The 14,473-nt window shown below is 43.2% G+C and overlaps 1 protein-coding gene across 3 annotated transcripts in view; it reads left to right on the top strand.

The window, feature by feature from the left end:
* The first annotated feature begins 233 nt into the window (after positions 1 to 233).
* The window catches only part of TEK (TEK receptor tyrosine kinase), a 106,625-nt gene continuing 92,385 nt past the window's right edge, over positions 234 to 14,473 (top strand). For all 3 annotated transcript variants that reach the window (XM_058695187.1, XM_058695186.1, XM_058695185.1), the window contains exon 1: positions 234 to 819. In XM_058695187.1, the coding sequence (XP_058551170.1) occupies positions 768 to 819 (52 nt within the window). In that variant the 5' untranslated portion in view covers positions 234 to 767. The remainder of the gene's footprint in view (positions 820 to 14,473) is intronic.

The following is a 14,473-nucleotide window of genomic DNA, read 5'->3' as shown; positions in this document are numbered from 1 at the left end:
GGGCTCTTGGCCAAGAAATAAACCATGTGTGTGAAAGAAAACAGGCTAACAATTCTGGACTCTGGTCTCCGTGGCTGCATTGCACATTGACCTCACCGGTAATTATCCAAATTAATTGCCTTTCGGGTTGTGTTCTCTCATCACGGAAACCTTCCTTTCCCAATTCAACCCATGTGGGTTAAAATGAGAAAACAAAAGCAAAAATTCCGCCCCACACCCAGAAGCCCCTTCTGTCAGGGATCCCAGGTGGACCCGGGAGAGCTGTTGGAGGCTGAGAAGGGCTGGTGATCATCGCATACCACACATAGGTGGAGGGCTGTTATTCTGTTTCCCGCCTAAGAGAGGATACCCCTATTGTTTCTGAAAACGCTGACCAGGACCCACACTTCCAACAAAAATTCCTCTATCCCCGCAACAGCAGCAAAAGCAGCGGCAGAAGCAACAGCAATAGAGAAGTGTTTTGATGAATTGCAAGATGGATAGGGCTTTCAGTGCCCCCAGCCCTGCTGATACCAAACGCCTTTAAGATACAGCCTTTCCCATCCTAATCTACAAAGGAAACAGGAAAAAGGAACTTAAAACTCCCTGTGCTCAGACAGAAATGAGACTGTTACAGCCTGCTTCTGTGCTGTTCCTTCTTGCCTCTGACTTGTAAACAGGACCCAGTAGAACATGCGAATGGAAAGTCACAAACCTCTTGGTGTCTGAAAGGATCCTTGGGACCTCATGCACATCTGCGGAAACTGGATGGAGAGATTTGGGGAAGCATGGACTCTTTAGCTGGCTTAGTTCTCTATGGAGTCAGCTTGCTCCTTTCTGGTAAGGTTTGGCTTTGTTGCCTTTTTTTAATTTAATTTTTTAGGTTTTTTTCTTTTTTCAACAGTTAATGATACTGGGCTTTCTCACCAGTATTTAGTTCTGGTTAACAAAGGGCAGCTGTGTTATAGGCACTGTTTCTCTAGGACTTTCCATTTAATAGATGTGAGGATTAAAATGCAATGTCTTTGTGGCTTGGAACTGAGTTTTTCGAGAGTTTCCCTTCCGCTTATTTGCCCCCTATGTTGCCACAGACCCTATGAGAACTGATTAGGTCACTTTATTTGTGGAGAATCACTTACTATGGCACGTTATTTTACTCTTCCTCAACAATCTTGGGATTGTTGCCTTATTTAAAACAAACAAACAAACCCAGTTTTACCTGCTTCAAAAAAAATCTTGCATAATTTTTAAAAAATGAAGTTCATGCAGACAATTATGGGGACCCACTTAAAGCAATGTACAGATTGTCATTTTTAAAGGAGAACAAAGATGCTTTTCTATAAAGATGTCATATCCACATCCTATTACAAATTTTTAAAAAATATTTATTTATTTTTGAGAGAGAGAGAGCACACACGAGAGCATGCACTAGTAGGGGAGGGACAGAGGAGAGGGAGTCACAGAATCTGAATCAGGCTCCAGGCTCTGAGCTTTCAGTACAGAGCCCTATGTGGGCTTGAACCCTTGAACCACGAGATCATGACCTGAGCCAAAATCAGACGCTTAACTGACTGAGCCACCCAGGGGCCCTAGCCACATCCTATTTTAGTTAAAGCAATCAAATTCTAGGCTTTTTGGGTTTTTATTAGACCTTGGGCCATGGCTATATAATTATTTTCTGTTTCTTTAAAAAGAAATACTTGGCATGTAGTAATTTATAAAGTCTTTATTGGCCCAGTGAAATGAAAGTTGGGGCACTTATCCAGATTACCGGGCACAGGAGAAGATCACAGCCTGTTGGAGGGCTAAGGAATGGTTGGCTTGCATGTTTTTAGATCTGGTGTGTGTGTTGCCCAGATTCTCCACACAGTGGCATGCCTCTGATACTTACCCACCCTGAGGGACGCTGTCTGAAAGTGGTATCCAAACATGAAGTACAAATCACAACTCTAATTGCCTTAGGTCTCTCCCTTTTAGTTTGAAAACATTCTAATTATTGTAATGAAGATAGAAATGATACTGGAAATGGAATTGCACAAACGTACTGAATTGAATGTTGCAGACTATATTATTAGAATTTGATCTGAACATACACATAAGTTTGTGTTACATTATTTTCATACTTTTCTATATGTTTGGAAATTATTAAATATTCAAAAAATTAATCCAACAAGAGAAAAAAATTGCATGTAACTTGTTTATAGCATTTCAGATCACTTTCAACACCTAGTTATATTGAGGATTTAATCATATTTTGAGACTAAGAACGTGTAATGTCAGTTGCTGAGATGCTTTCACTATGTAGAAATTATATTAACATAGAAATGTTAATTTCTCATGTTATATGCACCTTTAGATCAAAGAATTATGATTCCATTTTTGTTTGGCTTTTTTTCTGTGTGACATACTTATGAGTAACATGAAATCTGGAACTAATTCTACACCAGGGATTCTAGAAACGCAAAGCCCAGGGTCTGTCATTGGTCTGAGCTATTTTATAAGTTAAATCACCTACGTGTGCACACATGCCAACACACACACAGTTTTAATTCACTATTTGCCCCTCAAAGTGACTGTGTCATGGCACTTTGTAGTCTAGGCTTAGAAGAGCTGTCATAAAATCAGACCAAAAAATTATGTGATTGAAACAGTTGCTCCCTGTCTAGACCTTAGTTCCCTGGAAACATAGCCCTGACTTCAACAGGGAGAGGCCCAAGGAGAGGGATTTCATCCTCCTATTGAAAAGGAAAGGTGACACTAGCAAGATTGGTTTCTGGGGTAGGTCTGTTGTATTGGAATCCTAAGTTCCCTTCCCAGTATAACTCTCCATGGACATGAACACACAAGGCTTGGTAATTGCGACAAGAATCCAGCATGATTATATCTGCAAGCATAGGAGCCCATTCTTTACACCAAACTCCCCTGGTAGACCATAGTAGTGGAACAAGGGACTTATGGTTTATGGTTCTCTCTATTCCAATGGGTTGTTTCTGATTTTTTTTTTTTTTTGTAACAAGTAAGACTGAAAAAATATGTCACATTTGCCTCAGTGAAGGTGGTTCTGGGTGGCAAATATCCGTAAGAGGTTTGGAAGAGGTATATAATTTTCAGAAGACTTCCCCAACCTACCTAGATTCTGGTACATTCCCCTCCCCATTGAGAATCATGGCCAATTTCAGCTTACAAACAAGTTATAATAAACATACTAGCTTTTCCCCACTCTCCCGTCCTCACCAAACTAGGCTGTTCTCTCTAAAGAGTTGTGTATATAGCAATACAAAATACAACAAATTACTCTTTCTGCTTTATCATAGTATGTCCTATATGATCAACGCCGACCCACTGGGAAGTCTCTAGTAGTATGCCTTCATATCTCTTTGTTGTTTGATTTGACATTTTAAGTAACAACCTGGGTTCAGAGATAGTGGATGTCTTATCTGGAATGGCAGTGGAAATTCAGTTATAAGGTCAGGGAAGTGGTCCCAGAGGGAACCTTCTCATTAGGGCTGGTCTTGGAAGGCTATATCAAGTCTGAGTAATCAAGGGTGGAGGTCTAGTAGCTGGGACCAGAGACACACCTGGGAATTATTCGCACAGGGAGGAGTTTTGCGTTCTTCACAGATGCTCCCTCCTAAGCATTGTCTCTGTTGGAAATGTCAGCATTTCCCTTTCAGCTCTATGCTGGGAGAGCTTCCTGCAAGAGCTCCAACTCTTCTAAGACATCCCTCCAGGAGGGAAGAACTCTTCCAAGGCCATTTCAGAGGACTATGCTATGTCCTCTGGGAGATTCATATGGGTGGGCTCCAAATTTTTCTGACGTTATCTATTTGACTACTCCTAAAAAGATAGGTATGTAATTGTGTAACCTGCTTATTCCCTGTAGATGGCTTATTGGTCAGAGCATAGAACCTGGATTCAAATGATTTCTCTAGGCTGGATGAGTGGACCAAATCCAAAAGACAGCCCTTTAAAATAGATGAATGTGAAGTCATGAGTTTGGTTTCAATAAATGGATGTATGTATGTTCAGTGTGAGAGAGACTTGGTTTGTTGAGTTTTCTTTTTTTTTAATTAAAAAAATTTTTTAAGTTAATTATTTTGAGACAGAGAAAGCAGGTGGGGGAGGGGCAGAGAGAGAGAGAGAGAGGCAGAGAGAGAATTCCAAGCAGGCTCTGCCCTGTCAGCACGGAGTCTGGTGTGGGGCTCAGACTCAAGTACCTCGATATCATGACTTAAGCTGATACTGAGTCAGATGCTTAACCAGCTGAGCCACGTAGGCGCCCCTGTTTATTCAAATTCTTAGTGAATACCACGTTTTGGTGATACGCAAAATTCATAGATGCCAACATGTGCTCTGCTTGCTGAAAAGGTAATTTATAAGCTGCAACAGTTCACTTTAGTAGATATCTAAGGTCCAAATTAGAAATGGTAATCACTGTACTGCTCAAAGAATACCCATTAAACACTGAAGACATTGAGAAATTTGGCAGTAAACATAGTGGACAAGCAGGAAGGTAAGTGCTTTAGAAACCATTTTATATGGGACTATTTAGCCAGGGAAAAGAGACCAAGATCAGCATTTTTAAGGGTTTCCATGTACAAGACCCCACAGATAGTGTATTTTGCCAGATCTAGGATAGAGGGGTGAAGAGAGTTAGGCTTTATTGATGGAAACCTTCTAAAAATTGGATCACCATCCCCATGAAGAGTGAACTCCCACACTGGAGAGTGTTTAGGCATAGGTTGTGTGATATCTATCAGGAACATCATACGGATGTGGAGTCTGATGGTTACTATACTTGTCTTTCACATCTCTTCCATTTTACTATTTCTCTGTGAGTTCAGAAAAGCCACCAACACCTTTGAAACCAAACAGTGTGTTTCCCGAATTTCAACTCAATCCACATGACTTGTGAGAGAAAAAAGTGTACCTGCACATGTGCAATCATGGCTCTTCTGAAGACACTCCTTTATGGGACTGAGGTGGATCTAATCAAGAAGGCAGGAGAAAGAGTTAAGAGTATGAATTGTGAAGCCACAGACCTGGGCTTAAGCTCAAATTGGATGACAGTGGGAAAGTTACTTGATTTCTCGAAGACACCATTTTCTCATCTCTTATGGATGAGAATACGTTATTTCCCAGAGTAGTTATGAGGATCAAGTGTGATAATGCAAGAAGAGAGCTTAGCCGGTAAGAACTTTCTAAATAAATGAAGCTAGTGTAATAAAAAAGGGGAGTATTTCTCTGAGGACCTCTGTGCTAGTTCCAGACTGGTTTAATCTTTTCTAGCATGTAGGGGAGTTACTGCTCATGTAAGCAGTCTCTTTCTGAAATAACTCAACATAGGGTCACCTGGGTGGCTCAGTCAGTTAAGTGCCGACTTCAGCTTAGGTCATGATCTTGCAATTCTTGAGTTTGAGCCCCATGTTGGGTTCTGTGTTGACAGCTCAGAGCCTGGAGCCTGCTTGGGATTCTGCGTCTCCCTCTCTCTCTGCCCCTTTCCTACTTGCTCTCTGTCTCTCTTTCTCTCTGTCTCTCTCAAAAATGAGTAAACATTAAAAAGTTTCTTTTTTTAAATAACTTAATTCCTCAAATTTTATGCTTGTCTCTCCCCACTTGGGCTACTACCCCAGTGCTACTACCCCTTCATCCCTGCTCTTGGCCCTTCTCCTTCCATCAGGCCCATATTTACAGTCTACACATTTTTTCCCTCATGGCTCTTGTTCATGCTGTTCCATCCATTTGGGAATGACACCCTCCATGCCTTCTCTGCAAACAAAATTGAACTCAACTTGCCTGGGTCAGCTCTTCCTCATGATCTCCTTCCCTTTATTCTGAGTTCCCTTCTCATAGAGGCTGTGTCTTGAGCTTTGGGCACATAGATTTAGCTCCATTAGCTTTTAACATCTTTAACAACAGATAATACTTCTTTTTTATTCTCTATAGTGTGTTGCATTTAATGTTCACACATTTAATGTGTGTGAAACATAAAAATACACTCATGAAAGTGGCTTTAACTAGGCCTTTACCTTATACAAGGTATTGTTTGATTGTTGAATATTACCCAAAAGGTATGTATACTTTTTTCAATAGACATTTGAATTGTTGGCTGCCTTTTGTTTATTCATTTTTTCATTCCTTTACTCAGCTATCATTTCAGTCAATGAAGACCTATTGAGGATTTACTCACAAAGCCAAGTCCTGTACTGGATTCCAGGAATGCAAAAAAGGATGAGTCATTTTTCCCCCTTGCTAAATTCACAGTTTAGAAGGAAAGAAGAATATAGGCACATGAATTATATGATATGATAAATGTTATCGTAGGGATATATATAAAATCTAGCTTTTCAAGAGCTATAAAAACTGTTTTTGGCTCCAATAATAAAAAAATGAAGCTTTAAAATCTAAGTTATACATAAATGTCTAAAAACATAGATTATCGATTTCATTAGTTGCTAAATTTAGTATAAATAAACTTAATAATATTTGAAATGAATCTGTAGCTTAGATGTTCCTCACTTTGCAAGAACTCCCTAAATAGTTGTGACTATTGCCAATTATTGCCACTTGTAATTAGGAATTGCTCGTTATCAAATGATTTGAAAACTAAGAAGATAAAAAGAAAAGGGAAGAAAGAACTTCCCATTAGAGAGAGCAGGGGGTCTGAAATAGCAGGTAAAGGTCAAGAAAGTTGAGTAAGGCTGGAATGTAGGGTGGAAATGGAGAATTAAGTTTGGGGTCAGATCAGGAAGGGCCTTGTAGGGCATTTTAAGTAACTTGTACCTCATTTTGTACATGTTGAAATTTAGTATGGTGTTTGTTCTATCATAGTTGATGTCTATCTTGGAAAAATTACTGTGATAATAGTATGGAAGATGGGCTGACCTGGCAGAGCCTGTAGGCCTGAAATAGTGTGGCTTTTCAACACTCCAGGAAGAAAGGCCTGGATGGACAGGGGGGTTGAGAGTATTGAGGAGATGAAACTGTAAGGGTTGGTGATTGATTGCATTTGGGAGATTGAGAGAAATGGGGGAGGATAAGTATAGTTCCACTGTTCTGGTTTGGGTAGTGGTGGTGCCATTCACTGTGCTGGGAAACATGGCAGGAGGAACTGATTGGAGATGAGCTGAGATGGAGCAAATAATGATTTTGTATGTGTTGATTTTGAAGTTCCATGTAAAGGGAAAATATTTAGCAAAATTTGGGTCTCTGAGTGTGAAGCTCAGATGAAGGAGACTGGGCAAGGGCTTGAGACAAACACCCTTGATTCATGGGAAGTAAAGCCATGGGCATGGACGTATATGAAGATAAAGTGAAGGGACAAAAAAGAGAAAGTAGCCAAGTGGGGGCAGCAATCAGGGAATTGGTAGGAAAAGCAAATCCAATTAGATTTCTTTCCTGGAATTTTAGAGAATTGGTGTTGTGGTAGCTAAGGAAGAAGAAAGTTTTAAAAAGAGGAGAGGAAGGGCGACTAGGTGGCTCAGTCAGTTAAGCATCTGATTTAAGCTCAGGTCATGATCTCATGGTTTGGGGGTTTGAGCCCCGCTTCAAGTGAGCCCTGCTTCTCTCTCACTCTCTTTTTCTACCCCTTGCTCACTTGCGCTCTGTCTCTCAAAAAAAAAAAAAAAAAAAAAAAAAAAAGAGATAATAAAACAGTTGTTGTTAAAAAAATAAAAAGAGGAGAGAAGGATTGGGGCAGCAGACTGACAGCCTCTGGGTTTGGCGTGGTGGCACCAGGTTACAGGTGCGTGGTTTTACAGGGAGCCAGCCGCACTCCTAGCAGTGTGGACCAGGACTGGAAGGGATGTCAGAGGATCATTTGGCATCACTCCCAGCCTTCAGGAAAGGGGATGTCTAAAGTTGCCTCCCTTATTTCTGGAATTTCAAACTGATAACCCAATTCCCACCGGTCTGGCCAGACTATTCCTTAACTCACAGCACACGTGCGGAATGTTTTTTAGATTGAGCCATGCCTGCTTTCTTCTGCACCCTGCCTCCCACTCTTCTTGTCCCTTCGGGAATCGGACCGTCCTTCTCTTCATGTTCGTTTCCCCCGGCTGCAGGGGCAGGTGTGGGGACATGGGTCTGCCAGATGGAAAGAGTCCTGACTCTTTTCAACACATCCGTTGATGGGAGGGAGCGCATTCCTTCTGCCTGGTTGGTTCCCTGTCTAACATGGTATGGATGACAGGGAGCCTGTCAGGCAGCCAGATGAGGGACATTGTGGGCGGCTGCTGTTCACTTTCTGCTTGCCACAGCCCTTGCTCGGGGCTTGACCAGTGAGGTGTATGTGGTGGTCACACCCATCTCAGCAGATCTGTCAGCTTTCCCGCTTTTGTTAGAGGGTGATATCATGTTTCCTGGGGGGAGTGCTGGAAGACAATGCTCGGCCACTTTTCTCCAGATACAATAGGCGGAGTCAGGAAGGCAGTATTGACATTGCTGGGGCTGGGGAGGCACTCACTGCTCTGCGGCCGTCAGATGGTGAACCAGCTTAACCTTGGCACACAGGGCCTGGGTTGTGCAAGGCGTCTGGCTGCAGAGCCAAAGGGGACTCCGCCCTGGGGACAGAGCTACTTTAGACATCTGGGAATCTGGGATGGGCTTCAAATTCTGATCCCTGTGTCAAAAACAACCACAAAACAATAATAGTACCAGATAACAAAAATGACTACCGTAGCTTGAATGTTTCTTTGTGCCAAGTGTTTCATATGATTTTTAATAACTCATGACAACTGTGCACAATAGATATTATCATTCGTTTTTTTAAATAGATGGTGGAACTGAGGCTCCAAAAGTGACTTGCCCAAGGTTAAAACGTAGTAGACATCCATTATTTTGGACTGCCTAGCATCCCTATGTGTTAAGAGCTGCTATGATTTCCCTCCATGTGACCCTGATGGGACTGCCAGTCATGGCAGAGTGTGCCATTCATCTGACCACAACCATTGGTTCAGATGGAGGATGCATGACCCAACAGGGCCAGGTAGACTCTGGCTCGGGGAATTGATGAGAAAACACTTTCTCTCTTTGGTGAGGACACTGGGCACCCAGAGCTACCAGCTGCCCTGGGCACTTGAAGGAAGCTAGTCTTTGGAAGGAGAGAATGAGGACAGTAGCACAGAGAACCTGGAACCATGACAGGCTCTCCATATTATCGGAGCGCTGAGTGCAGTGGTTTTTAGAAATCCACTCCTGTACCTTCCAAGTATGGGATCCAGTTACCTTTATTTGCTTCCACAATTTTCAGTTAGTTTCTGTCTCTTGAAAGTGAATCGTCCTGAGTGATGCCATGGTTTCAGTAGGAAGTGATAGAGGCAAGAGTTAAACTGAGAATGACCTGAAGCCCAGTTATGAGTTCTTTTAAACTCTTCACTGTGTGGTCTTCTAACTAGTGTTTCATGGTCACTGCAGGCTGGTTCCTGGAAAAGGAGGCTGATGACAGTACTTAGTCGTGTGGTTTTAGGAAAGATTTTAAAAGAAACATTACTTCAAAGTACTTAGTACGGTGTTGGTACATGACAAGCACTCAAAAAAATCAAACGCTGTTAATTGTTTGCTTATAAACAAAGCTGGAGACTCTTAGGTTGCTTTATGCTGGTCTTTGCAAGGCACATCTTCACCCTTGAGGGCAGGCAACCCGTATTCTATGCCAGATGGAGGTCTCTGCTTCACTTGGTGAAACTCAGCATTAGTACCCTTTGTAGCTTGGTCTTGTCTCAGAGAAAGGAGTGAAAGGAGTGGTTTCTTGATTTTTTTTTTTTTTTCTAAATATCTGGAGTGTCAGGTAGGAGAATTCCTTCCAGTGGATCTCCTAAGGTAGCAAGACAGTTCTTCCTGCTTTTCTCCTGCCAGCTCCCGATTCCTCCTTTTCTCTTGTCTTGACTGAACAGAGGCTCTAGGATGATTTGTCATTTATAGGTCCCCACCGCACTGATCCCAAGCCTAATTCCTAGTTCTTGACAATTTACTGTGGAATTGTTAGTTCCAAATAGAAGTTACCTCATTTTTGACTGAGCTCATTATCGGATTTTTGGACCCATCCTGGAGCGAGAGAGAGAGTATGTGTGTGTGGCAGCAGCTCTCCTCCCATTTCACCACCATCTTTGCCCCAATTACTCCTGTTCTTACTCTGAATTCCTCTTTATGTCCAGTACCTCTCACATCCGGAAAGCACTTTCTAATCGGTGGGGGTTGATTCAAACACCCACCTGCGTTACTACTCATTGCTACCACTTCAGAACCAAAGGGCACGGTGTCGTAGCCGTTGGTTGTGGTCGGCACTGTTTCAGAAACCAGTCTTTACCTGCGCAAGGCTCTTGCGATTCTCAGTCCCTTATGTCACATTGGAGGGATATTTCAGCCATACCAGGCTCTGCGGTTTCTAAACATACACTCTTGAAGCCTCCGTGTGCCTTTGTGTATGTTGTGTCTTCTGCCTGGAATGCTCTCTTCCCATCCCCTTTTTCATGTGACTTATTCATGCTTCAAAGTTTATCTCAGGTTCCAGCTCTTCCGAGAAGTCTTCCTTAAACTTCTTGCGTGAGGGGCGCCTGGGTGGCGCAGTCGGTTGAGCGTCTGACTTCAGCCAGGTCACGATCTCGCGGTCCGTGAGTTCGAGCCCCGCATCAGGCTCTGGGCCGATGGCTCGGAGCCTGGAGCCTGTTTCCGATTCTGTGTCTCCCTCTCTCTCTGCCCCTCCCCCTTTCATGCTCTGTCTCTCTCTGTCCCAGAAATAAATAAAAAACGTTGAAAAAAAAATTAAAAAAAAACAACAACAAAAAACAACTTCTTGCGTGGGTTTGCGCCCTGCCTTCACCTGGGCTTCCACTAAAAACGTGGCCTGAAATAAAGGCATATGCGTAGGTAGATTATTTGGGAAGTGATCTCGGGAGCAGGAATGAGGGACTAGGGAAGTAGAACAGTATTAGGCAGTGTTATATGCTGGTCACTGCTATGGATGCCTGGTACCCCAGATATCCTGAGGAGCCTTATACAATGAGACTCAGAACTGTTTACCCACAAAGAAAAAGGAGAGGCATTCATCCATTGCTATCCTCCTCCTCTGTTCAGGGTTATGTAGATAAAAGAAACTAGTGGGTTACTGCTGGTATCTTGTACTGTTGTGCCGGGGAAAGTCCCAGGAAAGGAAAAGACATGTACTTGCCTGGGCACTGGGTGAGCTACTTTGACACCTGCCTAACGTGGCTGCTGCAGGTGGGAGTGGGGTGGATTTGCATTGGTGCCCAAGAAGTGTCACATACGGGCACCCCTAGGCTTGCCTCTGTCCTCATACTTGGAACAGCAGATGACAATGAACAGTTTGCTTGTTGGTGCCACCCACTAGTGAGCTGTGGTTGGCATTTCAATATTCCTAGCACCAGATGTAGTATTGTGGCTCGCAGAGAAAGGCTTTATTTATTTGTGTGTTTATTTTTGAGAGAGCACAAGTTGGGGAGGGGCAGAGAGGGGGGAACAGAGGATCCAAAGTGGGCTTTGTGCTGACAGCAGCAAGCTCAGTGTGGGACTTCGACTCATGAACTGTGACGTCATGACATAAGCCGAAGTCAGATGTTCAACCGACTGAGCCACCCAGGTGCCCCAAGAAATGCTTTAATAAATGGGTTTGTGTTGGATTAAATGTTCCAACCTAGTGCTTCCCTACGTGTGCTCTATATATTACTGCTGGCCTGAAAAAGATGATTGTATGTGCTTCCTGGAAGCATATTTTAAATTATCTATTTTTGTATCTAAGTGTAAATATATGTGTGTATATAACTATCATCAATCAGGTGATTTAATGAATATTCTTAATACGAGGCTCAGAAAAAAATGAGCTAAAGAGAATGGTTAATAGAATAATTGTACAAGCAGCATGTAGATTCAGCAAGGATCATGCCTGTGGTACATAAATTAATGCACTTTGGGAGATACTGCTCTAACTGAATCAGTTAGCTAATCCTCTTTAGAACTCTGTGTCCAAAAAGAAAATAGAAAAGTGATTTGGCATGTAATGAATACTATCCCAGTGAGATGAACCAAGTGAAAGAGTCTTACAGTGATCAGTCTGTGTCAAAGGATTATCTAGGACTCTAATCTTGCTTTTTCCAGTAAACCTGGAAAATGGGCATTTGTTATTAAATCATAGACAAGATCTAGTTTACCCCTTGGACATAACTGGGGCATCCCTCAAAATAGGCCCACAAGTCAGCCAGCAAACCAGCAGGCATAGTGAGCCAGTAGAAGAATGGGTAAGTCCGTTATACTCACTCATTCAAGCTAACATTTACGGAACCCTTTCTGTGTCCTGGGAATCTGCTAGGCATTGCAGTTAGAAAGATGGCTAAGAGAGGCACGTGACGTCAACTGGCTTGTGATATGCTTGGTGAAAAGTTCTGCTTTATGGGAGGCAGATGTTGGGAGCATGGAAAATGGAGGGAGTAATCCTGGAAGAGAACAGGGGTCTCATCACGAGGGTGACATCTGAGATGGATGGATAGGATTACACTTTGTGGAAAATCAGGAGTGGAAGTGAGAAGTAGGGCATTCCAGGCAGAGGAAAAAGCATGAAAATGGGGAATATGTTGTGTGGCAGTTTTATGTGGCAATGCTCCAGGGCCCACTGAAGGAGGTAGCAGGGGGTAGAGCCAGGAAGATGAGTTGGGAAGGCGGTAATTTGGTTTGAGTTAGGCTGAGTGGGCAGGGACAGACCAGAGACGCTTCCTGGAGTCATTAGGATGTAGAGTGAAGCTGTGTGAGGGAATGAGATTGTCCAAGAAGAGGACAGCAGACTGGTTCTGGGAACACCTGTATCAACGGGGTAAGTGGGTAGAGGAAGAGGAAACTGGAGGCATTCAATGAGAGAAGCCAAGGGTGGAGGGAGTTTTAGCTGCGTCAAAAAGTGCAGAGGCAGGAGTAGGGTGAAGGGAGGGACTAGAGAATGTGGCACTTAGGTGCTGTGTGTTGCAAAGCATTCTTGGTGAATGGCACTGGGCTGGGGTTGAGGAGTAAGTGGGAGGTGTGGAAGTGGGGTTGGTAAGCATAAATTCCTTTCTGGGAGATGTCCCTTATTCTGGAAGATTCCTTTGACCACGTGCCTTTCTGTAAACTTGATGCGGTGTGATCTGGTAGGAGGAGGCGTGAGGTCCTCTCTGCTAACACTGGCAGAGGATACACAGAGGTCTGGAGATAGGAAAAGAACTCTTACATGACAGATACTCTCTCTTGCCCCTGGATGTGGTCCCCAATTACCTGAATTAGGGAATTATTTTAGTTTCAAGAACGTGATAACAGAGGTAGAAGTCTTTATGGCAGGCCACACACTAACTGTTACATAGAGTAACAGAATAGTGGAACTGTCAAAGTCTTAGAAGATTATCTGGTCCAGTATTTCTGAAGACTAACTCCTTGGAGAATCGTAGAATCCTTTATTTTTTGTCTTTTGAGTATCATATGGAGCTAATGTTTGTTACCTTAAGAAATACCGGTTTGATTCAACTTTCTCATTATACAGATGCCAGCACTGTGGTTCAGTACTTTGTTTAAACTCACTCAGTGCATTAGAGGCTAAGTTTCTTCACTTCAGTGGAGAATGTGGGAGGCAATCTATAAATTCGGGCAGAATCCATGTACCGTCAAATTGCCTCTTCTGTTTAGGTTTGAGCCTCCAGATCATTCACTTATAAATTCCTTTCCTTCTCTTTTAAGTGCTTAATGGATACAGCTGCAAGGCCCCTGGCAGTGCTGGCTTGCTTTGTGCCTCCCAGCCCCCTTCCCCCTGTGTATCTCACACCCAGATTCAGCAGGGCTTGTCACACAAATAGTCTGCCAAGAGGTGTGGAACTGGAGCCAGAAACACACAACAGCTGCAGAAGGGTCAGCCACATGTAGAGGCCTGGGGTAATCTGCAGGCCTGGACACAGCCCTGACCACTGATGACTCCGGAGTCCATAAGCCATCAGCAAAGTGAGTAATACACTCATTCTGCCAGCTGCTTCTGGAATCAAACAAAAACTAGTACTGTTGCCAGCCAGCAGGGAAAGAATCACCTTTGATTGCATCACTGTCTTCCCATTAAGGCTGGGGAGAGCCTGTGGTTCAGACTGACTTCTGTTAGAGAACCTCTCTTCCTCTCCTAGAGATCACTCTCTGATGGAATTCATGGTTTATCACCCCTGCCAAGCCCACATTTTCACCTTCCCCAGGTGGTTATGAGCACAGGCTCTGGGGCCAGATGGATCTTGGTTGGAGCCCTACCCAGGGTGAAAATGGTGTGACATTGAACAATTTATTTCACCTTCCTGTAGAATGGGGATCGTGTCACCCACACTGCAGAGTGGTCAGGATTCCATGATATAAGTTGGTCAAATGCCTGGCAAGTGCAGGCTCATAAAAAAAAGCTCAGTAAATATTAACTGTCATTATTATTTCTTATGTTTCCCTATGTTCCTAAGAGCACCATGTTGCTAAGACCCTGTATAGATGTTATTCTATT

The sequence above is a fragment of the Neofelis nebulosa genome, chromosome 12 (genome assembly GCF_028018385.1).
Source record: "Neofelis nebulosa isolate mNeoNeb1 chromosome 12, mNeoNeb1.pri, whole genome shotgun sequence".
NCBI lineage: Eukaryota > Metazoa > Chordata > Mammalia > Carnivora > Felidae > Neofelis > Neofelis nebulosa.
Note: the sequence above shows the minus strand (reverse complement) of the source record. Positions and strands in the feature narration are given on the sequence as shown.